This window comes from Cryptomeria japonica, chromosome 8 (assembly GCF_030272615.1).
Source record: "Cryptomeria japonica chromosome 8, Sugi_1.0, whole genome shotgun sequence".
Classification (NCBI taxonomy): domain Eukaryota; kingdom Viridiplantae; phylum Streptophyta; class Pinopsida; order Cupressales; family Cupressaceae; genus Cryptomeria; species Cryptomeria japonica.
Genome location: NC_081412.1, coordinates 328026535 through 328052374, shown reverse-complemented (window position 1 = coordinate 328052374; position 25840 = coordinate 328026535). Strand labels below are relative to the sequence as shown.

The 25840-nt window shown below is 36.0% G+C and overlaps 1 protein-coding gene across 4 annotated transcripts in view; it reads left to right on the top strand.

The window, feature by feature from the left end:
• The first annotated feature begins 372 nt into the window (after positions 1-372).
• The window catches only part of LOC131061513 (zinc finger transcription factor YY1), a 50312-nt gene continuing 24844 nt past the window's right edge, over positions 373-25840 (top strand). Inside the window, exons 1-4 of one of the 4 annotated variants that reach the window (XM_057995235.2) lie at positions 373-621; positions 5024-5082; positions 16240-16430; positions 16964-17086. In XM_057995235.2, the coding sequence (XP_057851218.1) occupies positions 563-621; positions 5024-5082; positions 16240-16430; positions 16964-17086 (432 nt within the window). In that variant the 5' untranslated portion in view covers positions 373-562. The remainder of the gene's footprint in view (positions 622-5023; positions 5083-16239; positions 16431-16963; positions 17087-25840) is intronic. The other 3 variants (XM_057995233.2, XM_057995236.2, XM_057995234.2) reach the window with 3 other exon arrangements.

Genomic DNA, 25840 nt, shown 5'->3' with positions numbered 1-25840 from the left:
AAATTTAAATTGATGTGTGGACATATTGGTGCAATATGAACGTAAGTGACAATAAAAAAAGAATAAATCAATTTGTTCCTACTGTTTTGACCTAATTGTTATACAAAGATGGTGTTAGGTTGAACACATGCTTCAAAGTTCATTGGAATACCAATTTTTGTCATAGTAGATAATCATATTCCTCATTGAGTCATAAAAGATTTCCCATCAATACATATATTTTAAAAATATGATAATTGAATCTTTTTATGAAGTGCCAGTAAATATAATAAAGAGGAAAGCATCTCTTTACAAATTTACCTAAAATTCTATAGGTTCCTTCTAACGATGCTATGTGAATAAGTTTTTTTTAACACCTCTCCCGCATACGAGTGCTAAAAATGGAGAACTATAAATTTGGTACTCCTATTTTGAGAGATAAGGTTCCATTTATCAATTAAGTTTTCGGCATAGGACCTTTTAATCCGCAATTATAAATGCGAAAGCCGGCTGCTCGAGACAGCTTTCTGAGCATATGGAATTGAATGTTAGTAGAGGCGGTTGAGAGACTTGGGCAAAGGCAATGGAGCATATGCAGGTCGGGTTTCCAAGAGTTGCAGGCGTGAAATGGGTCAAAGAATGGTACTTTTAGCTCCATATCTTCTTCTTTGCACTCAATTCACAATTACGTGTTCTTCATATGCATATGCATCTGTATCATTATATCATTTAGGACGCTGTACATTGTATGGTTATGATCGGATATACAGTCTCATCCATTTGATTTAATTTTTTTCTATGTAGGTTTTTCTCTGTGGGCTGTTCTCTAGATGGCTTTGTTTTTCTTAAATACCTTTTTCTGTTCTCCAATTGTCGAAGTCGATTGAGTATTTTGGTCCCTTTGTTTCTTGGGCTAGGATCCGTTGACCTGGCAAAAACAGCATAAAACATTACCGTATCGAAAGCCTCATGTTTTAAGAAAATATTTGTACGGCCTGTGTAGGGAGTTGTTAAAACGGAATTTAATCTACTCTTTTGCACTAGATTCCTTTCAAAACGATTTCTAGTGTGTCAAAATAAAAAGAAAATAATTTCTTCTATTCAGAGATTTGTTTGGTGTTGTAAATATGATTTTTTTTTAACTTCCATGACGTCTTTGGTTCTGCTGCGAAGGAACAGTAGCAGTGTCCAATAAAAAAAGAAATTTCCAATTTATAACCTGTGTAAGAATGTGACGAACTATTTCACTCGCGTTGAATAACAAAAGTTCAAACTATAAGTGTAAATAATCATATTCCTTTTAGTATCCCGGATAAAAAAGGAGGACTAAAATAAATATTAAAATGGAGTATGGAGGAATCGTGAAATAAGCAAAGTGATAAGATTAATTATCCGAAGTTGCACAAGAAAATTGAAACAACAACAGATTTTATTAACTGCCAAGCACAAATTAAAAGTAAGATGCAGAGAATTTCACAACTCTCACCAAAAGAATGAGTTATAGAGGAAATCGGCCTTTGTATTTAAACTTCTTCAATATAGCTCTTTACAAATTCTCCTCTCCTTTTTACATACACAGCCCCATATATTTTATTATGTTTTAGGCCAAAACTTTCCTTGAAGATGAAGCAAATTAGTTTGTCAAATGACAAATGCTCTTCTCATCCTATAGAAAAGGACAAAGTTTTAATGGGTAACTGAATAGGCAAGAGTGCTTATTGCAGGTTTGGATCGCTCTGCTCTTTGCCTAGCTGGTTCTTTTTTGTCACCCCTTGCAAATGTTTTAGATGGCCTTAATGTTAAGTGCAGTGTACTCTTCCTTATACCATCCATTCCCGGGGACAGTAATATTAGGTTGGTTTGATACCCCTATCTTCCTCTTCAATAAAATCAAATAAGTATACCCATCATTCAACCAGCGCACTCTTTTGGCATTTGATTTTTAAATTTATGGCTAGATGAGTACTATGAACAGAAAAGGGAGGACAATTCCTCACCTTGTCTGGATCTTATCCAGAGCAATGTCCCAAGGAAGAATGGAACTTTCTATATCTTATTTTAGAAGATTTGGAATTTGAAATTCAAACCTAATATTTCCTGCCAAAGATAAAACTTCTAAATGCCCACTTTATTTTCACTGGGATTCCTATTCTAGGATGGGTGAGTGGGGCAAATAAGTGTCTAGTGTCTACAGATGTTGATCTGGAAATTATATTGTAGAAGCTTGACCATTAGGGTCATTGTGTTTCCGCTTTAATCAGAAGTTGTTACAGTGCCTTGAATCACGATTTTTTTAAAGTTTTATATGTTTGATCATAACATTTACTTGCTTTATGCACATTTTTTTCACTTGACAGCTGATTCACACCTTCAAATCTCTCATAATTGTTGCGAATTTCCAATTCTTTCATAATTGAAATCCTCCCTCCCATAGTACCACCTTGAAGGTTCTGAAGCATGTTCACATAACTTAAACGCCTTGGGGATTCAGTCAAGACTTGAACCGGCAAGCACCAATAAAAGAGTTGAACAATGTTACATGTCAGGGGACATGGTTAGGAACCTTGAAGGTTCTGAAGCATGTTCACATAACTTAAACGCCTTGGGGATTCAGTCAAGACTTGAACCGGCAAGCACCAATAAAAGAGTTGAACAATGTTACATGTCAGGGGACATGGTTAGGAATCTATTGGGAAGTATGTTAGATTATTTGGAAGTACTACTATCTATATCTACATTCTAAAAAGGAAGTGGATGAAAAAAAAAGTGAAGCATATCTTTCTTGGGTATAGTAGAAAATCTAAAGCCTATTGGCTGAGTGATCCTACAATGTTCACATATAGATCTCGAAAGTTAGGAGCCCCAAGCATGAAAATTTAGCAAGAAAAGCATGGGTCACACTTGAGATTGGAAAGGAGTTGGTAGCGACAAAGAATTGCTAGCTTAGTGGTAGAGCAGCCTTTCATGCACACGGGAGGGTCTAGGTTCTAGTATTGGCTGGTGCATGCATGTAATGTCCTCTATTGGGACTTAACTCAATCTGCCCTAGAATTCCCAAATAGGGTTTGGATTATGCTTGAGAATGTAACATATTCCTGTTTTACAATAATTAAACATACATCATTATACATTATTATGCCTTAAATCACATTATTAAAACTAGAGAACCATTAGTATTCATAATACAATTGATAATTACTATATTTAAGCCCAATTCTTACTTCTTTCCTAATCATCAACCCTAATGGTGGATGGGGAATTACTATGTTAGGGCGCTAGAAAACCATTCTCCACAAATAGGCCCAAGGGTTTCAGAAACACCCGTCCATTCCACCTCTTGGGGTTCACCTACTTTGTCAGATATAAATACCGCTTTTACCTAACAAAACCAACCTATCCTCATGAGGGGCAATAGAGAATGATTAAGAATTAGGTCATTAATATGCTAATCTCTCATGTATTATGAATGTGTATGTAAATAAATGAAATTAAGCATAATTGTCATATAAATCTGATTTCCCTATTTTTAACAAATATAAACCTTATTGGCATTATTTCTGTTATATGTATATATAAGAATAAATGAAACAGCTTATATTAAACAGCCTATATTATAAGCCATATATCTGCCCCTTATTCCTTATAGAATTCAAATATAACATTATTGCAAATAAGCATTTAGTTCATAAGTGAGATTCAGCATACCAATCTGCTGTTACCACAATGATTGCCAGTCATATATATGATCTGCTCCTTCGATCTTTACCTTTATATCTTCAATGTCTGAAGTTTATGCCCCGTACCCTGAAGAAATACGTCCCTCCAAAGAGACACACTCCCTTAAGTAGCCGCCACATTTATTAATTAATATGGACCTGTTGAGATGCTGGCCGACCAGTATTTGACTATCTGTTAAGTTTACAATCTCCAGCGATCCATTTAGTAGTCTTTATGACATCATATAATTGTTGTCCCTTCACTGATTTGCTGCTGGTTGGAATCGCTGTTCACTAAGGTTTGTTTGAATACAATTTCTTATGCTCTAGCATATCGTTGGTCATATAACGTTGTTCCTTGTTGGATTATCCAAATTGGAAGAGATCTTCAACATATACTTTATATATATATATTTTTTTTCCTATTTATTATCTCATCATTAGGGATGGTGCATGACAATGCAAAATGGCATGGTATTAGAGCCTGCAAGCTAGGAGCTACAAGTTCCAAAGTGTGGCTTGAGAGGGGCTATTGAAGGAGAATGAGCCACACTCTGGATTGAAAAGGAACCGGTAATTGCAAAGACCTGGTAGTTTAGGGGTAGAGCATCCTAGTGTGCAAATGGGGGGTCCTAGGTTCGAGTCCTAGCTGGTCCAGGCAAAATGTTGTACTAGCCCTAATATTAATTCTTCTTAAGGAAGATGACAAACAAAAAATAGATATTTTACTTGAAAAATTTTCAGCTTCTTTTAGTTTGTTTAAGCTATATTTTTAATTTATTTGTTTTAAAATTCAAATATTAATTTTTTATCTTGTTTAGATAGATTTTCACCCATCATCCTCAAAATTTGGATTTTTTTCTGCCCCTTAGGTTTGAATTATGTTTGGCTCAGCAGCATCAATTTAATGGTTTTTGCATCTATTATGTTACAAACCAAGCAAAATGATTGCTTTAGATTGCAGTGATTTTAACTTTTGTTAGTTGTGCTTCTAAGGGTGGAGACACTATTGTTTGAATATTGTTGAGACACTATTGTTTGAATATTGTTTTGACATATTATATTTAAGATTTCTTTTTCAGCACACTAATCAAGGTGATGGTTTTTTATGATTTTAATCAATTAATAGAAACATGCAGTGACCCAGAAATTGCTAAAAAAACATGAAACTTTACAGAAACAATAAACACATTATTGATAAGGGTCTAATATTTTAATTCTCATGCGTACATGTGTTTATATTTATATTACTTGTTTATGCATCAACATTTTACTCCCTTGAATTATATTTTACAAGTGGCTAACAATTTCTTGCTTTTTATATCCAGGGTTCCTCAGGAGACTATCTTAAACAATGGGAAGTGTTATATTTTGAAATGGGTTAGCGGTTAGTGTAAGCTTCCCATAGTTACTTATTTCTTTCAAAAGTATTTTTGAAACTCTTTTGAATCTAATTTGGTTTCTTATTTTATTTATTTAGCTTTTTAAAATTTAAACACATTCTTTTTAGCTGCAATATATTATTCCTTGAAATGCTAATCATTAGATTAATCTCATGATATCTTTAGAATCATTAATTAATGAATTATGTAGTTTAATAAATTCCGGGGATTTAAAAACACTATTGGTCAGACTTATTATTATAGAATCCTCTGTATCATAGTAGTTTTGATATCTAATTGCTTTTGTTAATTGAAAGGAAAATTCACAAACACATATCTAATGCTCAGTTTATTACAGAAAATAAAATCTACTATGGTCAGAGTTGGAAGGAGACTGAATTGATTGCCAACAAAGTTGCTATGGATGTACTATAAAGTTTGGAATGCATGGAAAACATGTAACAGAAATGAGACCACAACAACAAATAATCACATGAATACCATCAAGAGAAATCCAATGTAGAAAATGCATAACATGGGAATGTGTTGTTACTCTCCTTTTCCCTTCCAATTCTGCATTCCACAGTGCAAAGTGCAAACAATAAAGAATGACTTCTAAAAGGGCAAATGACTACAACAACAAATAATCACATGAACACAATAGTAACTGGAGAGAAATCCAATGTAGAAAATCCATAACATGGGAATGGGTTGTTACTCTTCTTTTCCTTTCTAATTCTGCATTCCACAGTGCAAACAATTAAGAATAACTTCTAAAAGGGCAAATGACCCTCTATGGACTCACACCATTACTTCTACAACCTTTCTCTACTCCCAGTTCTGCAAAATCAGACTTTAATAAGCTCCTCTCTTTTTGACATTGTCATACACTTGCTGCTCAGTCTCTGCACTATCAATTATGCATCTACTAGACAAATTTTTCATGTGCCAAGACATTGAACTACTACTTTTTTATCTCTCTTAAATGGTGTTGATGTGTGTTTTATGACACTTCAAACACAAAATAAAGTATTGGATACTTTTTCCTCTCTTGAACAAAATCTTCCCAAATGCTAAGCCAAGTGATCACTTGAGATAACTCCAAGGTTTATATTGTCATGCCTTGACGTGTGGATCGCCTCAATGGTTGATGTGATTGCTGGTAATCCAAGGGGACTTACGTTTATGAACTACAACTGGAACATGAACATCAGATGTGTCAATCATGTGATGTTTTTCTCCTAACTTGAACTCAAATGAAAAAAGGACAAAAGGGGAAAGTTTTTAGAGAATTTATGCTAACTCCTAATTTCTAAGGACAATGACAATAATGAATGATGCTTTGATAAACAAATCCATCATGAAACTACTTTCTACTTAACCAGAGATAGCTCACAACGCCATAGAAAGAGTGCAATCTCCTAAGGTAGTGAAAGATCTTCATATTGTAAACAATCCATTCAAACACTGAGTAATGGCGCAATCCAAATGAAGTATTCACAATCGAATTTGGCCGCAATAATAATTAGGTACATACTAACCATGCCAAACAACTTGTAATCGACAAGGTGTCAATGGTATGAACCGAAGGATTCATCAAATATCATTACACTTCTTCTTCACAATTAACGAACTTTTTCTAAATTTGAGGATATAACAAGGAACCATGCAATATATAGAAGAAACACCACTATCCACCATAAATTCAATGAAAAGTATGTTTATTTACATGCCTTGGCAGCAATTTCTGCCTTCTCCTACTCTACTTTATTCTACTTGCTTTTGCTATTAACTGTTAACCTTTACAATGAGAGATTTGAGCCTTATATAGAGAGCTCATTACAATTCAAAGGCTTAGATTGATTTTCAAATCAATGGCCAAGATCTTACAATAAAACATTTATTAGGGTTTGTTACAACAAACTTCTTCTCAACCAATGAGAAAATTATATTAAATTGGACACATTTCCATCTTTGAATGTCGACCAATGAGTGATGATGTTAGGTACATTGAACTTTGTGCCTCCACATGTGGTAGTTATCCTCCTCATTGGATGAGTCAAGTACATTGAATCTGGATGCTTTAACTTGGAGTGATGTGATTGGTTTGATGATGACTAGCGCCACCTCAGCCTACTCCTTGTAACTCATCACAAGTGTTTGTGGTTGAGCAATATCTTTTGATACTCAACATTTCCAATTGCTCCATGACGAATGTAATGATGGTGGGAGGTATTCCCAAATTGTATCAACTTGGGATGATCAAGCTGACTTTCTGACTTTGATTTGAAACTATCCTTCCTTGATCACATTTCATTTTTCATAATCGGGAATCCACCTCCTGGTACTGCATATCATCTTCCATGTTCTTCACCGGGATTATTTCCTTGTTGCACTTGATGATGATCTTGGATTTCCGAAGGAAATTCAAGATTGTTGTAACATCTCCTTCATCATCATTGTTCTTATTCTTCCTTTAATATTTCATATCTTGTGTTTGCTCATTGATGATGTTAATCTTCACCTTGTGATGATGAGCCTTCATTCTTCCCTTGCAATGTTGATGAATATTGGAGTGTTCATCATGTAGAGCAATCCGCTTCCTTGCTTTGCTTGATCTCTCCCATTGTGAAGTCCTCTCTCTTGCATTGTTCAATCTTCCTTGTGTTTGTAAGGCGATCCCTATGTAGTGCTGTATAATGCTTAGAAGCCCTGGCCCTAATCATGATTTGCACTGGAATTGATGTCTTGACTTTCATCCTTGATGTTGCTATTTTCTCCTTCATGTCTTTAGCCTTGCTCATCATTTATGCCTTGATTGTGAAGCTCTACGTCTTGATGATTTTCATCTTTAAGTCCTTTCGATCATCCCTTTTCCTTAGTCATACCTGCAAAGTAAACAAAGATAGCATCAGACACACATGATATAGACAGATTTTGACCAACTCCCAATCTAGTATGCATCCTAAATGATGTTAAAATGGTGACTTGATCTCTGATTATCATGTCTGATTTTGTAATGTTTTAAGGTCTGAGGCCTGATTTGAATTTCTGATTCATATCTTATTTGTCCCGAATTCATACTAAGTCACTCATGACAATCCTGCTTCTAAATCTGATCTGCTCAAATCTCTCAATGAGTCTCTTCTTGAAGATATTATAGGTCCTTATACCTTTGTGGTCTTGGGTAATTAGGCCATGATGCCACTAATCATGTGCCATTCCTTCTAGGTGTAGTATGGCGAATGTAATGGCATCCTTCTCTGTCATAGGACAAAGGGTGAGGTATGTTTCCAATTTTTGAATCCATGAATGTGCTGTGAGCTTCCCAAATCCAGCAAAGTTGGGGATGTTCATTTTTCCCACTTTTTGTAGTATTTCTAGGTTGGGTTGCACCCTTCTTTTCCTATGATTACTCCTTGCATCAGCTTCACAAAACTCAGAAAAGGGGATACTCCTTTTTATTTCGGGATCTAGTCTTGCATATTCTGCAGCAAGCTCCCTTGTGTTGGGGGTATTTGTTTCTTCACTTCCCCTTGATGGTTCCTCCCTAAATAGGAAAGTTGGTTCATTTGTTCTTGGGGTTGACTCTTGGGTGCTTCTATCATAATTTTCTGACTCATTTGGGGTATTTTCCCTCTCATTTCTACGGTTTGCTCTGAGATTACCTATAGTTGCTGTTATGTTTTGCAGGGTTTGGGCAGTTTGCTCCATAAAGGCTCTGAACTCATGTTCCATTTGTTCTCTGGCTTGGGCTAGTGTAGTTTTCTTTTTCTTTCTTTACTTCTCTATAGCTCTTAGAACTTGTTGGCTTAATTGCATCAGTTATTTCCCTCAGGCTGGCAGGAACATGCTCTGATACCACTTGTAATGTCTCCAAATTAGAGATACCCAATTTCTGCCCTAAATGAAGTGGGATAGGGGTTAGAGATACCTGTTACTTTGATTGAAACCCTTAGTATTGATTTGCACTACAGTATATTCCAATATCTTCTGAAATATGAAATATCAGATACCCAATCAGATTCACTTGATTATTCATATATGAGTAGTTATGTACACAGTTACCTTATGTCGCCTACCACAAGAATTACTATTTCATACCAATTCACTGGTTTAATGCTTAATTACTGCATTCCTGAATCTGGCTCACTTGTATCAGATCTGCACCTTATCAGTAAATAGGTCTATAATAGATCGTCTTCTAAATCTGCTCATATATCTTCTTAGGACCTGCTTATAAAATTGGATAACAATATCTTCAGGTCTGCTTTTAGTCTGCTAATGAATGGAAGTCCATTTCTTAAAAAACTGCCCATTAACCTCTTGCTTTATACCTGATCTCACATACTCCTTTACCAAGGGACGTGGCTCTTCCCAAGATGGGTGACTCTCTCAAGAGGAGTCGGCCCTTGCAAACAAATATATATTTATTCTGTAATTTAAATCATAAGGAGGGCGCCAAAATTCCAAGGGTCGGCCCACCCTATATGACCTAGGTCGGCCCTTAAACAGTCGCAAGCAATTTCCCTCTATCATATTATTTTTTATTAGCAATCGCTGTTATTAGTGTAGTCGGCCTTAACTTTCTTGTGCCCTAGTTGACTTTTTACCCTACCTTGCATTGCCTAGGTCTAGGTATTTAATGTTTTGCTTGGTTTGCTGATAGCTACAATTAGGGTTTCAGATGGGGGGGGACATGACAAATCATAACAACATTTATGACTACAAGGAACCGAGAGTTAGATTGGATTTACAAATAAGAAATGACTGAATTGTGACTTGCAGCTTGACTCAATACAAAAAGTCTCATATGGGTCAACACAAGCCATTAATAGGTATGACATATAAATATGAATCGCAAATATGCTTATCCATGGTGACCTTCAAATTTTAATATATTTGAGCTTTCTCACCATATATTTGTTGTTCCTTGATATGTCTTTGTGAACACGTGGCTTCTTAGCCAAGATGATGTCGATGAATTTATCCATGATTCTAGGGTTTATGGATGGAGTCACCTTTTCCTCTAGTACATCCTTGAATCTGCAAAATGAAATTTATTTTGACCAGAAATGTAATACCTGCCTTTTTTCTAACTCTTCTTGATCCAATGGGAGGTTTTCTCTTTTTCTTTTTTATCTTTCTGCTCTTAATTCTCTTCTTTTTGTTCTTGATCATTTTTTGTAACTCTTCATTCTTTCCTATTGTTCTTCTTCTTCTCCATATTTTTGTTTTTGTCTATCTTCATTTTATTTTTCTTTCTTTTGATTTTCATTCCCATCGTTAATAAATTTTTTCAATTCCTTCTAGATGAAATTCTCCTTTTCTCGCAAGACTTGTACCCAATGCCTTTGTCTCATGTTCAAGGTAAATTTATAGCCAAGGAACCGTTAAATGGTAAAATCTCCATATGTATTAATAAATTAAAAGCCACTTTCTAGTAATAATAAAGTCCGTTATAGGAAACCAAGGTATCTTCATGAATCCCATTTCAAAAGAAAAATCTAGGATTTTGCAAAAGATTGCAATAATGTAAGTCATTTCAAACCACAAATTTGAATATAAAAACTCTAGGCATGTATATGCATTTTTCTTTTTCACAATTTACAATTTATTTGCTTGAAGGAACTGTAAGATTGAAATTTTTTTGGTTTCCCCTTTTCTGTTTAGTTACGATTAGAAAATTGATAGTATAACAGTTCCAAAATCTTTGCCTCTCAAATTCGTAAATCTCTCTATAGTTTTTTTATTTTTAATGTGACTAGCTACACCTTGAAAGGACTGAAGTTTGGAATAGAGAACCTTAAATGGGCAAGTAGCCAAATTGGAGTCCTAGATGCAGAATGGATGATCTCACAAGAAATCTGATTAATGATTCAAATTAAAGTTAACTAAAATGCAAAAATCTGAGACTGGCTGATAGTTTTCTATTTTTATAAAGCAATATGCAATGCTGAAAGGTAAATGTGCCATGGGCCCCCTAAGATTCAAAGGAAGTAGATTGTGGCCTACTTAAGTGTAATCACCTAACCCCCTATACTTTGCGAGTTTACAGTATAGATATCTAGATAGACACATTCGATGATGGCACACAACCACTAGCCTTTGATTTGTCGTTTGAGTTGGGATTGTTTGTCCAAGCTTATTATAAGGGCACATTGGCAAATGGACATCCAATTGATTATGAGTGAGTTTGACTAAGGCTCATGACACCATTTATTTTAAACACATTGAAGTGCTGAAATTACAAGTAAAAGGAATATCTTAATGGTACATGGGGACATTTACCCTAGACTTTTCTGCGCATTTCCATCCTTGTCATGTTTTGTGGACATGGGGATGCCACATAAACGTCCTCAAGGTCAGCCTTGGGCCTGTAGCTGGATTGGGAACATTTTGGAAACAGCCAAAACACAGGCCTGGATGTTTCTGACTCCCTAGACAATCCCAGGGATGATCAGCTGTCTTCAGAAGGTCAGGCAGGGTTTTAACCCTGGAAAAACAAAAAAACAAAAAATAAAAGGGGTGGGGGCCCACAAGGAAAACAAATCTGTTTTTCTTTTTTAGTCTCAGAAAATAGAAAATTGCTGATCTGGTTTGTTCTCTTTTCTATTGGAGCTGAAATTTTTTATGGCAGTGAGGATTTTTTTCTAAACACCTGTAAAGATTTGAAACATTGTGCCTGGATATCAGAGATCACAATTTGTTCGAATGGTTTGATTTTTGGAACTTATCAAGCTCTCAAACAAGACACAATCAGGGAAACAATTGTGTAGAACGGTAGAAGAGAATCTGATTTTGTCTATATTGCAGTTCCATGAAGTGTAGTATTCTGTTTTTGCGTGAACATAGGCAAATGTGTGGCTGTAGATTGATGCATTCCAATGAAGGTCCAGAAATACAAGATGCAAATAACAAGTCCAAAAGTGTGTCATAAAGGATCTGACTAACAATAAAAACTGAAGGTAATTTGAGGTCATTTTCTGAAACATAGTACCTTGGAGCTAATGTTCTGTGTAATGTCCCCACTTTGGAATAGAATTTAAGGGTAAATAATAATAATATTAAAATAAAAATGTAAAAGAATATGATTAAATATAATTAAATTTTAATTAAGTTAATGAATGGTCGAAAGACATGAAATGAAAAGTTTTGACTCCCTCAAACATGAGATATAAAAGGGAGAGGAGAACCTCATTTGAGGGGGATAATTTGGGGGAATCAGAGGTGCAGATCTGATTTAAATAAAAGTGCAGATCGGATTGTGGAAAGTTGTGTCCCTTTCAAAGGGCAGAAAAACTTAAGAGTTGCTCTCTTTCAAAGGGTGCTAATGATGAAAGGGTGTGTCTCTTGCCAAAGGACATACACGATGAAGAGGTGTGGCTCTTGCCAAAGGACATACACGATGAAGAGGTGTGACCCCTCCCTCTCATTGAGAGATATAAAGGAAAGGAATCAAAGCATCTAGTGAGAACACCATCGATCAGATCAGATCAGAACTGATATAGTAGTTACGGGATCTGGAGAAATCAGAATCAAAGTCTTGGGAGCCTGTATCATATTCATACAATAAAACTTGGGGAAGAGACATCTTTCTGGTATGAATCTTTGTGCAATATCTTTACAATATACACACACACACACACACACACACACTCTAAAGATACATGACTGGTTCTGCGTAACAGTACTTGTGAATCTCTGAGATGGATAATAATGGATATTCTGCATACTCACGTATTTTAATATTCTGAAATGCTATGCACATACTTGCTGTAATAAACTGGGTTCTGATATAATTAGTTTATTCTGAGCTCTCTGTGCATATACCCTTACAAAGTTTATATGAGTACTTGCATATCAAGTTCTGTATATCTCTAATAATAGTGACCAATGCATACTGAATATATATTTGTTTGTATAAGTCTGGTTTCTGGCATAATTCTGAATATTCTGAGAAAGAGATTTACAATAGAGGGAGAACGGTTTAGACACCCTCTCTAGCATATGAGGGAGAATGGTTTAGACACCCTCTCTAGTACGAGGGAGAACGGTTGATAAAGACACCCTCACAAGTATGGTTTGATAGAGAGAGAATGGTTTAGACACCCTCACAAGTGGGGCTTGATTAAGGGAGAACGGTTATTAAGACACCCTATCAAGTGTGGCTTGCTTGGGGGAGAACGGTTGTTAAGACAACCTATAAAGTGTGGCTTGGTTAAGGGAGAATGGTTGTTAAGTCACCCTATCAAGTTACCCATCCTAGTTTGCTATGATCGGGGATTCCTTTAGTTATGACTTATGATTCTGATCTCTACATTGACAGTTGCTTGTAATTGTAAATTGCCTTATGTTTCATCATAATCAGTCATTCTTTACTTTATGCGTCATCATAGTTAGTTGTTATATAATTTGTAGGCTTCTAACTTGCTAGCAGGTTTTCTCTTTTAAGGAGATAAAGGTACTCCCCCTCTAACCTTTGCTTATTGACTAAGAATAGTAAAACAAGGGCACTACCAAAAAGGGACATTACATTATGCATCACAAGTAGTATGAGGAACAAAGAATCATTGTGGCTGTGATTGTGATGGCTGGCTAGCATTATCTATAGTAGAAGAGCCCCATATCTGTGGGCCAATGTAAGAGCCCCATATTTGGGGCCAGTGCAACAATATTATGTGATCTTGCAGGATAATTCATCACAACAAGCAAGAATATTCAATATTCTGCTCCTAAGATTAGTCACTAACTCTAATATTTCCCTCTTTGTTTTGTTACAACCTACTTGTCAAAAATGCTCACTAAAGGACTGGATTCTTCAATATTTTATCACCTTTGCATCTCTTTTAAAATGATTCATTATTTCACATTTAGAATAGTTATTATCAATTTTCAAGCACAATAGAATTTGAAAAGATGCAAGGAAGAGGGAAAAACAGAGAATTTGGAACACCACTAGCCATTTGCTTATTGTGGGATGAAACTTCCCATTTCATTAGTCCAGTGGTTTCATAATCACCATTTAAAGTTATGAAATTGCCTTGTTAGTGCTCATTTTCGTTATCCATCTTTGGGAAGCCATAGCTTTTGCTTACAGACTTGAGAAGTGTTATCATTTTAAAAAAAATGTATAGCTATTGAGAGAAAATTGAATATGTAAAAATATCAAACCATGGAAGCCAGAAATATACCGTTTTTGATCCTCTTTATTGTGGAGTTGTAGTGCAACATAACTCATATTTGGATCGCTTGGCCTTGCTACTACTTCGGTTAGTTTTTGATGCCTTCTCTCTATTGAAAAATTGAAACCCTAGTAGAAAGGAAAAAACAAAAAAAATACATGTTGTAAGCTCTAGATCTTAAAAAAGGAAATAAGGGGTTTTGTATACTTTCTGCTGTGGCCTGTCATTATGTGCCGTTAGGCATGTCTTTGGTATGGTATCACTGAGCTTTGTGGGTTTTAGGGCGAATAACTTGTTGAAAACTTGCTTGCAACTTGCCACTAAGGCTTTTGGTGAGTGACTCACTGACCTGTTTTGGCTCTCAAATCAGTGAGTAACTTGGTGAGTTTTTTTTATCTATGATTAGATTAATAGAGGAAAGGTCAGATTTTCAAGGAGATTGATTGTGTTTTGGATCTCATGATGGATGCTTAGATGTCAAAATATGTATTTTTCTGTGTTGATTGGTTTCATGGGTATTAATTCATTATATGCTGTGTTATCTTTTGAAATAGATAGGCTTGCATGTCTATAAAATTGCATTACAGCGATATTGAGATTGTTTGCCATTATCTGAGCATTAGCTGTTTAATGGGATTGATCTTAGTATCATATGAATTTGCATCATCTTTAATATATCTGAGCTATGCTATTTATGTTAATGGTGGTTGCGTGGAATACAATAAACTATAAAGAAATCCAGTGTTTTGAATAAGCTTGATTGAAATCTTTTTCTTGCCCTTTGTCCTTTTCTCACTCAATAAATTTAAGAACTACTGTGTAATTTATTAGTTCGACAGTGTGTTTTTGCTATTTTGTTACAATTTTGTATTTTTTTCTTATATTTTATAATAATCTCTTGGAGGGTCTCTCGCAACCCATGCGTTGGCAACCTAAACAGGTTTCTAAATGAAAAGGAACTCAGTTCCATTAACTGTTGATGTGCAAAGTGTCACATCAATAGAAACACAAATAATGGAGTTGTGTGAATAACTTTAGAAGAAAGTGATATAGATGATTTTGCACATCAACAGAAACAAAATAATGGAGCTGCATGAAGGACTCTAGAAGGTAGTGATATAGATGGTTCCAGTGGTCCCTTTGGACACCAATGAGGCCTGTCCCAAGCTACTCCTTCCAAATTGGACCAGTGGTATTTGTTACATCGTATTTTTTCCTATAATTAATTGCCTCATTCATCCTCCTCATCATGTGTATGCCTGCTCTTAATTCTCAGATCTCTCTTCATATGTTCCCCCTTCATGCACATGCTCATATTCTTCCCTTGAAGATTGTGCTGCGTAATCTCTCATGGGTAGCTTGGAATTCTCTTTGTGACAAGTGGCATGGTAGCCTCCTTTGTACCTCTGATCAAGTGAAGGGGGTTGCTTTGGACCAATCTTTTGGTATTTCTGCTCATTGCCCTTCTCATTCTCTGTATCTTTGGCCACTGCTTTTGTGTCTGTTATGAGGCTTCGATACGCTGATGCTGTTGATTATACTCTAGATCAATACATCAAGTTGTCTTCTTGATTGTAGGGTTTTATTTGATTCTTAACTTTTTAAGTTTTGTGCATGGTCATTGATTCTTCTATACTCAGTTTCAAGGTGCTTCTGATAGACTGAATGCATTGTGGATATGTATCTTTATGCTATTTTCTTGATGTTGAGTGTAAGTTGGTCAAATGCACTGAATGGGGCAAAACCATCTCAAGATTAAATTAAGCTTCAAAGAAAATTCATATCTGCATTTTTAATTTGGAAAAATAATTAGACATGGGTATCTGCTAGGATACTTTGATAAAGACTGATTCTGCACTTATGTTGCATATGTACATTTTTTTGTTCTCATAAATCAAATCTCATAGCATATAATTTCAATTTTATGTAAGTAATATTGAATATATTTTATTTTTATATTGGCATTTGCTTTTCTAGAGGATACCTTGAAGACACTAAAGGAGAAACATCAAGAGAAAGAGCCAGAGCCTGAACCAGTTACTCCAAGAATTTTCCTTTGCAGTTATGAAGGCTGTGGAAAGACTTTCACAGAGGGAGGAGCCTTACGGAAACATTCCCATGTGCATGGCGAGAAACAACATGTTTGTCATTATGAAGGATGTGGCAAGGTAACCACTTATACTTGTTTATAGCATTTGATAGATAATTTGAGTAGGTGTGTGTTCATTACTTGAACATGACCAGACGAAGAAAAAAATTAAAAATTAAACAGAGAGAGCAGCATAACAAGTTATTAATCTTCTTACACTTATAGAACTTGAGGGTAAGTATACTTTTTCATAGACATTTTTCTATGGTTGCAACACCTTGAGGTGTTTTCTCTATTAGAATGAGTCTTAGTGTCTTCCACTGGTATCAATAAACATGGCTTTTGTACTTGTGTGTAAGGCTTATTTCAATCAATATTTACTGGCATCTTTCACTTTTGGTTTTGACACTATCTAGGAATATTGTTTAACATGCTGACCATTTCTATGCCAACTGTTGTTCAGTTTTCAATTGAAATGTGTTTTATAAGTGATTTCTGGATTCATGAAACCGAACTTTGAAACAAGACAGGGAATTTTGGGAGTTTGTTCTATGAAAGACAGATTGTTTATAAATTGAATGCAATAATTCGTTATTCTTTTTCTATTTTCAGCATGATTTATCATCTGAAAGTGTGGGCTTGCAGAAATTTCTGGATAGTTCTAAGCTCAAGAGACACTTTCTTATTCACACTGGAGAAAAACATTTTGTATGTCCTCACGAAGGTTGTGGTAAGGTGATTCTCTTTCTTAGCCCAATATTACTAGACTTTGAAATTCTCTTCTAAATGATTTTTGTAAGTGTGTTGTATAACTGGTTGCAATAATCTTATGCTTTGTTGCCATTTGTTTCAATTTTTTGGCTGTAGAACATCAATAACACACAGTGTTTGTAAATTCAGTTTATTATTTGGAGTCAACTATTATATTGCAGAAGTTGTACTTATAGATAGAAGTTATGTGACAAACATTTTAACTTGCTAGCATCTAATGTTGAATCACTAACATTTATTGTGATCACCGACATTAGGACATCCACTGTAACATAATAATATGAAATGTGCATGTAGCTACACCATCCATTAAGGCACTCGGTCAGCCATCTGTTGTGAGTAGTTAAGGTTAGATACAGTTTATTTCGGCCTTTTAAAGTCATATAGTATCTTTTAAAACAGTTCTTTGTATTTAGAGGCTAGTTGACCTGAATTGAATCATGTTCAGAGTAATTATGCTTATAAAGGCATAAACTGCATAGCTTGGGGCCAAATTTTATATGATTTTAAGGTACCACTTGTATCACTAAGGTATGATTAAGGTACTTGGTTAATCATCTGTTGTGGGCTAATTTTTATTATAAAGGCTTAAGTTTCATAGTTTGGAACTAAACTTTAATATTTCTAAGGTATTAGGGTACCACTTGTATTTTTAATTGCCTAGTTGAAAACTGGATCACATCATTTTAGGTGTGACATCGGTTGGTGGACTATATTTAATATAGAATTGGAAATGAGAACATGCTTATTCTACAGCAAGGGGGTGGTAGAGACAAATGATATCATGGAGTGTGCCACCTATAATGACATCCATATCAAGTACGAAGACAACCTAAAATTGGACAACCTAATTGCTTGTTGTGACGTTTTCACACATCGCCCCATTGCAAATGGGGACCCTCACTGTTCGCTTTTTAGGGTAGATGTATTACGTAGTCTCCTAGTTTTAGCCTTTGCTTATGAGAGGGTGTCATGTCAAAATGCAAAAGATGTTAAAATTGTTAAAATGATCCTAAGTGTCAAGTTGCCTTAGAGTTTTGATTTATTTTTGCTGTATTGAATTTCAATTTTGCCTTGAAATGTGAGCGAAAATGATAAAATGTTGCAAATTGGTGAGATTTTTTGTGTATAGGTGCTAAGAGCTCCTATAGGAGTCGTTTTCCCGCTCCTTTGAGGTGAATTAAGTCATAAATGCACAAAGTCCTGATGGACTCTTGTTTTCCCCACTCGAATTCGGTTAAAATGTAGGAAGTCCCGATGCAGAACGATAAAATTTGATAAGTTTGGGCATTTTTAGTGTTAAAATCATCACAGTCCTGATGGAAAACATTTTTCCCCATGAAATTAAGGCCTAAAAATGAGTTGTCCTGATGGAGGACGTTTTTCCACTGAGTTTCGAAGGCATAAATGGACTTTGTCCCGATGGAGCATGATTTTCCACTGCATATTTTGAGGAAAAAGGTTGATTTTAATGATAAAGTGGTCTCAGTCCCAATGAGGTGCGTTTTTCCCCTCATGATCTGACTTTTTGGGGAAAATCCCGATGCATCAAGATTCTACACCGTAGTTGTCCCGATGGATCGCGCTTTTCCACCAAAGGTAAAAATGGCTAAGTTAAGTGCTACAATTTGTCTAGATGAGGTTCGAATGTCCTCAGAGATGGAAAATGAAGGTTGCAAAGTTAAGTGAGGACAAAATTATCTTGTCCCAATGAAGTGCGTTTTTCCCCTGGATGAATTTGTGAAGTTTTAATGTGATTTTTGTGTGTAGATGAAGTTCGAATTTTCCCTGGAGGCTACTATGATAAATTTGACAAGTTTTGGAGTCTCGATGAGGTGCGTATTTCCTCAGTACTCAATTTATGGACAAGGTTGATGAAATAAATGAAAATTTATTATCCCGATGGGGGTCGTTTTCCCCCAAAAGTCAGATTTGTGGACAAAATGAATGAATGAATGCAATTTTGGTGTCCAGATAGGGGTTGTTTTTCCCCAAATGAGATTTTTTGGACAAATTAAGTGAAATGATGAATGTTTTGTGTCTTGATGGGCCACGTTTTTCCCCAAATGCTTTATGTGATGGGTTATGAAGGAATTTAATGCAAATTTTTATCCCAATATGGATCAGTTTTTCCCAAGTGGCCCAAATTTAAGGCAAATGAAAAGATTTAAATGACAAGTGTGATTTATTTTGCCTTGTTACAATTATTTAATGATCAACAGCAATCATTTAATGACAAATATGTGATCCCAAGGCAAATCGATTTTCCACCAGGCTATTATAAAGCAAGTTTTTTATCCCACATTGCTTGTGTGGTGAAATATCAAGGCAAAAACATGAATAAGTATGCCCAGCCAGCATTATATTATTATTATATTGCTTTGATGTGACAGTTGGATGTGTGATTGAAGGCAGATTGAAGACTACAGCTGGGTGATTTTTGTTTGAGTGTCATTTGGACACCATTGTTGAAGGAGAGTTGCAGATTGAAGAGGGCGATTTTGCCCAATCAAGTTTGGTGCCACCATTAAAGTAGGAATGGCAGCGATTTTGTGTTGCTGATTGTGCCACATCTTTTGGTGATTTATGTTCTTGGCACCACTATTGGGGAAACCACGATTTTGTGTGTGGCTAGGCACTTCACATTTGGGCGATTTTTTGATGCATCTTGTGGCACCATTGCTGGTGTAGAGAGGTAACTTCAATCAAATCTGAGTTTGACGCCATGGCTGGGAGAGTTTGACATCATTACCAGATTTGAGACTTCATTCCCAGCCATCATTGGTGAAGGGTGACTTTATTTGGACATTATTTTTGACAAATTTGAGGGTATTTTGTTGGACACCATTGCTGGTGCAGGTCTGAAGCATCATTTTCAGAGTTGTCTTTAGGCTGAGACAACATTTCCAGTTCCATAGTTGTGTCCAGGCGTGGCCATTTTAGAGTTTTGGAAGACAAAGTAATTCAAGAGTGAGTGCATGCCATGGCTGTGAGCCTGTGACCACTTCCATCCACTGATTTCAATCATTCTCAGTGTGTATTCAGACTTTTTGTAGGCTATTTTAAGACCTTGGAGGGGGTATTGAGACATTGTACTCAGAAAATCAGACTTGATACAAAATTTTGACATTCAAAATCTGTCATTTTCTGAATGGTGGCAAGTGTATTCAGACCTGGAAACATACTTTTGGATGCCAAATACTCCATTTTCTGAGTTTACAAGGGTGTCTTCAGACTTATTTATTGAAATCAGACTTATCCTAAGTCTGAAAATTAGGTTTTCTGAGGACAAATTTTCCAGAATTTGATCAGATCTCTTGTATTTTCCAGAATTTGTGCTACCTAATGTTGAATTTCTGATTTTCAGTAGCTTACAAGTCTGAAAACTATTTGAAATCAAAACTTTAATTAATTCTGGAAAATTATTTGTGAGGACAAAATGAGGAACATTGAAGTGTCCTAATTTCCACTCCATCAAATGTTGATCAACACAAAATTTTCAATGACAATGAGTCCTGATGGGGGTCGGATTCCCACTTGAGGACAAAATTACAAAGGGAGAGACAAATCAATACAAATGAGGATGAATGATAAAGTAGTACCTATAGGCATCAAATTTCCACCGAGTGAAGGAATGGACAAAGATAATGCAGATGTTTTTTTTATCCATAGGTGTTTGATTCAATGTTTGTTTGCTTTGCAAGTCTGCTACAAGGAAGGGACGAAAGACAATCGAGGCTTGATATGAAAGAGGATTGCCCAAGGTAGGGAGGAGACTTGACAAAGATATATTTCGAGGATTGGAAGAGGATTTCAAGACAAATATTTCAAAGGCAAGGATGTGGACTAGATCAAACATGAAGAAGACTTCACCTTGATGGTGAACAATTGAAGGAAAGCAAGTTCAAGATATAAGGATTTCACATCAAGAAATCAGGAGCTACATCAAGGAATCTCAAAGTTAAAGAACAAATAGTTCAAGGGGAATTTCTTAACATAAGGATGAAATGCAAGGTATCACAAGGAATTCCAAGCATCATGAAGAATGGTCAAGGCAAATTGATAAGTCTACAAGGCAAGCTGAGGTGGCATCCTAGTCACCATTCGTTCAATCAAAGGGTACCAAGTCAACATTCATTCAAGGAGGGAATAAGTGACACATGACACTACATCAAATATTATTTTACTTATCCTCTTCTCTCATTGGTCAATGTAATGGTGGTTGTAACAAACCCTAATTAAGGTTTTTATCTTTCGATCTTGGCCATTGATCTTGAGTCAATCTAAGCCATTCATTGTAAAGAGCTATGTATATAAGGCTCAATGCTCTCATTTGTAAAAGGGGTTAATAGAATAGTTAGCAATAGAAGAGTAGTTGCTAAGGCAATTAGGAATTAGAAGTTAGAGTAGGAGTAGATTAGGAGAAGAAGAAATTGTTGCTAAGACTTGTGAATGAATATACTCTTTTCATTGAAGATATGGTGAAATGTGCTGTTTCAACAAGTTGCATGGTTTCCGATTCTCATTTGTTTTTATGTTGATTAGATGAATGGAAGATTTTGTGGATGATTAGTGGTGAAACTCGTTTAATCCATACCACTAGCTTCTTGCTGATTGTAAGCTTGCCTTGTGTGGTCAACTGGAATATGAATCAAACTTAATTTCAATTATTGCTCGTCCATTGGTATGCATTGCCTTGATGGTATTGATGTTGATGGTAGTAATTTGAACATCTATAACTTTACCTTAGAAGATTGCACTAGCTTTGTGGAGTTGTTCATTGATGTCAAAACAAAGTCTAGTAGAGTCTCACCAAGTCATTCACTACACCCTACATTCCTAGGATTAGATTAGACTCTCCAAACCCTTTCCTTTTGATCTTTCTTTGTTAGATGAGTTAGTCCTGAATTCCAGCAATGTCCAAGTATTCAAGCATTGATGTACAATGTAAGTCCCCTTGTGATTCCAACATTATCACATCAAACCATTGAGCTTATCCACAAGTCAAGACCTGACATTTCATAACCTTGGAGTTGTCTCATTTGATCGTGAAGCATAGCTTTTGAGAGACTTTGTTCAAGAGAGGATAAGATACCTTGGTATTTTATTCTGTGTTTGATTTTGCATAAAAACACATCAACACTGTCTTATTTGAATAATCAAGGCTAGATAAAATGACAAACTTTTGATCAAAGTCTATGGTAGAAGATTCAACTTTAAAAATAATTTGAAAAAATCTCAAGGCTGCTGCGCTTGATCCCATAGACTACCTGGTCCCATCAACACTGTCTCATTTGATCGTGAAGCATAGCTTTTGAGAGACTTTGTTCAAGAGAGGATAAGATACCTTGGTATTTTATTCTGTGTTTGATTTTGCATAAAAACACATCAACACTGTCTTATTTGAATAAACAAGGCTAGATAAAATGACAAACTTTTGATCAAAGTCTATGGTAGAAGATTCAACTTTAAAAATAATTTGAAAAAATCTCAAGGCTGCTGCGCTTGATCCCATAGACTACCTGGTCCCATTAATGTTATTAAGATCTTTTATATATTAACACATTAACATGCTTACACATTAGCGAAATTCACTTAAGCCCCTTTGTGTGATATCCTATGTGGATGTCTTTGGCTTGACTAAATAAATTGTCATGCATAAAAATCTTGTATATGGTTCTAAATGCTTCTACTAAGTGAGTCACTAAGTAATGTGAAAAATGTTTGTAATATATGGACAAATATGCTATCTGTACTTAGTTGTCAGTGAAAATTGGTTAGCACTTGTTCCCTCTGTTAGTCGTCAGTTCTATACCATTGACCATACTTTTTTTTTTAATGATGGACACAACATAAAGATATAGAGAGAAGCTGTCCAAGAGATTCATCTTGCTATAGCATCAAATCTTGCTTGAGGACTGCTGCCAATGTGTATTGATGACACAGAATAATATAAATGAATTGTAGATTTCTTCAACTTCTTTTGATTGGGTTGTGATGTATGTCTCATTTTTCATAATTAGCCAATAGGCTATCCATTGTGGGGGCACCCCACACCGGAATTTTGTCTCATGCCAGATAAGTGCAATGGATTTCCTCAGAAATTTTTCTCTCTCCGTTCTTGATGGTTGCCGGAAATGTTAAGTGGAATTTGTGGAAGGGAGATGTGAGAGCTTTTGCCTTTACAGAACGAACAAAAACGACATTCATTGAGTTTGTAACATCTCCAAACAATCCTGACACTCTTCTGGATAAAGCCGTTTTGAAAGGCAAAAACATAAAGACAGTTTACGATCATGCCTATTACTGTCCTCATTTCACTGCAATCTCCCGCCCAGCGGACAAGGAACTATTAATACAATTTAAATTATGTAAATCAATCTTGCTCTTATTTCCAATGTCACTTTTTTACTTCAAATTTATATTGCAAATATATGCAATGATTACCTTGCTATTTGTGAAAAAAAAAAGAGATTTGTCACAATGTTGGGGTTACAGTTGCACATCATCATAATTTTTCTCCTGAATTTCTTCTATTTCCTTTTCCAACTCTTTCCAATTGAAAGACGGTCATGGTAGAGAAGCTTACAGTTGAAGGGCTGTGGAGGAAAATCCACAACAAGGGTCAATTTTAAAGGACCATCATTCACTTCCAGAAATAAATATTGCATGTATAAGTGGAATATATTAGAAAGTGTTCATAATGCAATAGATACTTGTCAATAATACCTTCAATCTTTTGAGTAATCCTTTGCCAATTCGACCAGCACCAACAGTATCTATAGTTTTCCCTTCAAGTTCATATGACCTGTATGAAACAACAACATTTCAAAATTATTTCAGGTTATTCTTCCAAAACCCGCCTAAGGATTTTTGGTCAGAATTTCGTCTGTGTTTTTGTGGTTATTTTTCGAACTTAGATTTTTCGTGTTTGTTTTTCTGAGTTTGTGCAATTTCGTGTGACTATTTGTGGCCTTGATCTTAAGTTTTTCTTTTCGTTTTCTAGCGGTTTCTGTTGGTGGCGACGCTTGTGTTTTTCGTGGTGGATCTGTTTTTTGGTAGGGTTTTTTCGTGATTTCTCTGTTTGTGTTCTGCAAAAATCATTTTTCGCAACGACCCTTTCTTTCTGTTCGCAACCTGTGTTTCTCTTTAGCGAGATCCGTTCACACGATTTCACGTCTATTTTTGGCGACGGAAAAACGGCGATGCGAATTCCGATAGCGACGGTTTTGTAAATCGTGCGATTTGTTTGCAAAATCGAGGGTTTTTTGTGAGCGTTTACTCTTTGAGTTTTTGCGCGATTTTTTTCGCGCTTGTGTGCGCGACGCCAACTTTCTGCACGTGTTTTTTGTCTTCTTTTTCTGCGATCTGGGTTTGTGGCGACGTCATTTTCTGTTAGGGTTTTTTTGCATCACTGTTCAAGTTGCCTAGGGTTTTTTATGAACCCTCTCTACTTGTTCTGTGACCAGGGTTTTTTCAGACAATAATACTCAAAAATCTGTTACCTGGGTTTTTCTGGGTTTTTTGAAAATTCATCTAGGTCACTGTCGAATTTTTTGGGTGCACAGAAATCTGTAATTTGGGATTTGTGCTGGAAAATTTCTTCAATTCACCTCAAAATCAGTGCCAATCTTTTGCCTCCATTTTCTTGCATGCGTCACGTTTACACGATTTCACGCATCTTCTACCTCGATATTCGTGCCATCATTCGGTCAACCAACTTTGACCTCAGTTTTCAGCGATGGCATCTTTGACAAATATTCTGCTCAAGGGAAGTCAACAATTCAATGGCAGAAATTATAATACCTGGAAACAACGGATGCTCACAATTTTTGAGTATCGCGTTATTGATTAGTTGGTTCTTGGAAAGGCCACCCGTCCCACTGTAGCCGGTCCTGAACAGACAAAGTTTGATGAACAAAATCGTGAAGCAATAATGCTCATCAAGCTCTCAATGACCAACGATCAACTTCCTCAGATACCTTCCGACAAAACAGCTGTCGAGATATGGGAGCATCTCAAGACGTTGCATGAGACGTCTGATAAGAGTAGAGCCTTCTTTCTGAAAAATATGCTCTTCTCTATTGTCATGGATGAGCGCACATCTCTTCAGACACATCTAAATTAGATCAGGGATATTCGTGACCAGTTAGAGGCCATCGGTCAGCAAACGGAGGAGGACATGGTTGTGATCACTCTGAAGAGCTTACCAAAGTCCTACGAACATTTTGTCGAAACACTCAACATCACTTCTACCGGTGTTGATCTAAAGTTCGTTGATCTTTGCACTAAACTTCTGCAGCAAGATCGGTGGAAGCAACATTTCGACAGTAGTACAAGCTCATCATCTACAGAACAAGCATTTGTTGCCAAATCCTTTCAGAAGGATAAAGGCAAATCACAATCTTCTCAGCAAAAATCCTCTGCTCCGTCATTAGAAGGCTCGAAGAAGAAAAATGTTTAGTGCAATTACTGCCATAAGTTTGGTCACATGAAGCTTGAGTGCCGTAAACGCTTGGCTGCACAGGCTAAGCAAAGTGGTTCGTAGTCGAAAGCAAATGTAGCGGAGCACACTGAGCAAAGTGAGTTTGCCTTTTATGCCTTCATGGCTAAAAGATCTGTAGACCATGTCAAATCCTCTGCCTGGTATATAGATTCAGGTGCCTCATGCCACTTCACTCATCACCGGGATTGGTTCACTGTTTTTTAGCCATACTC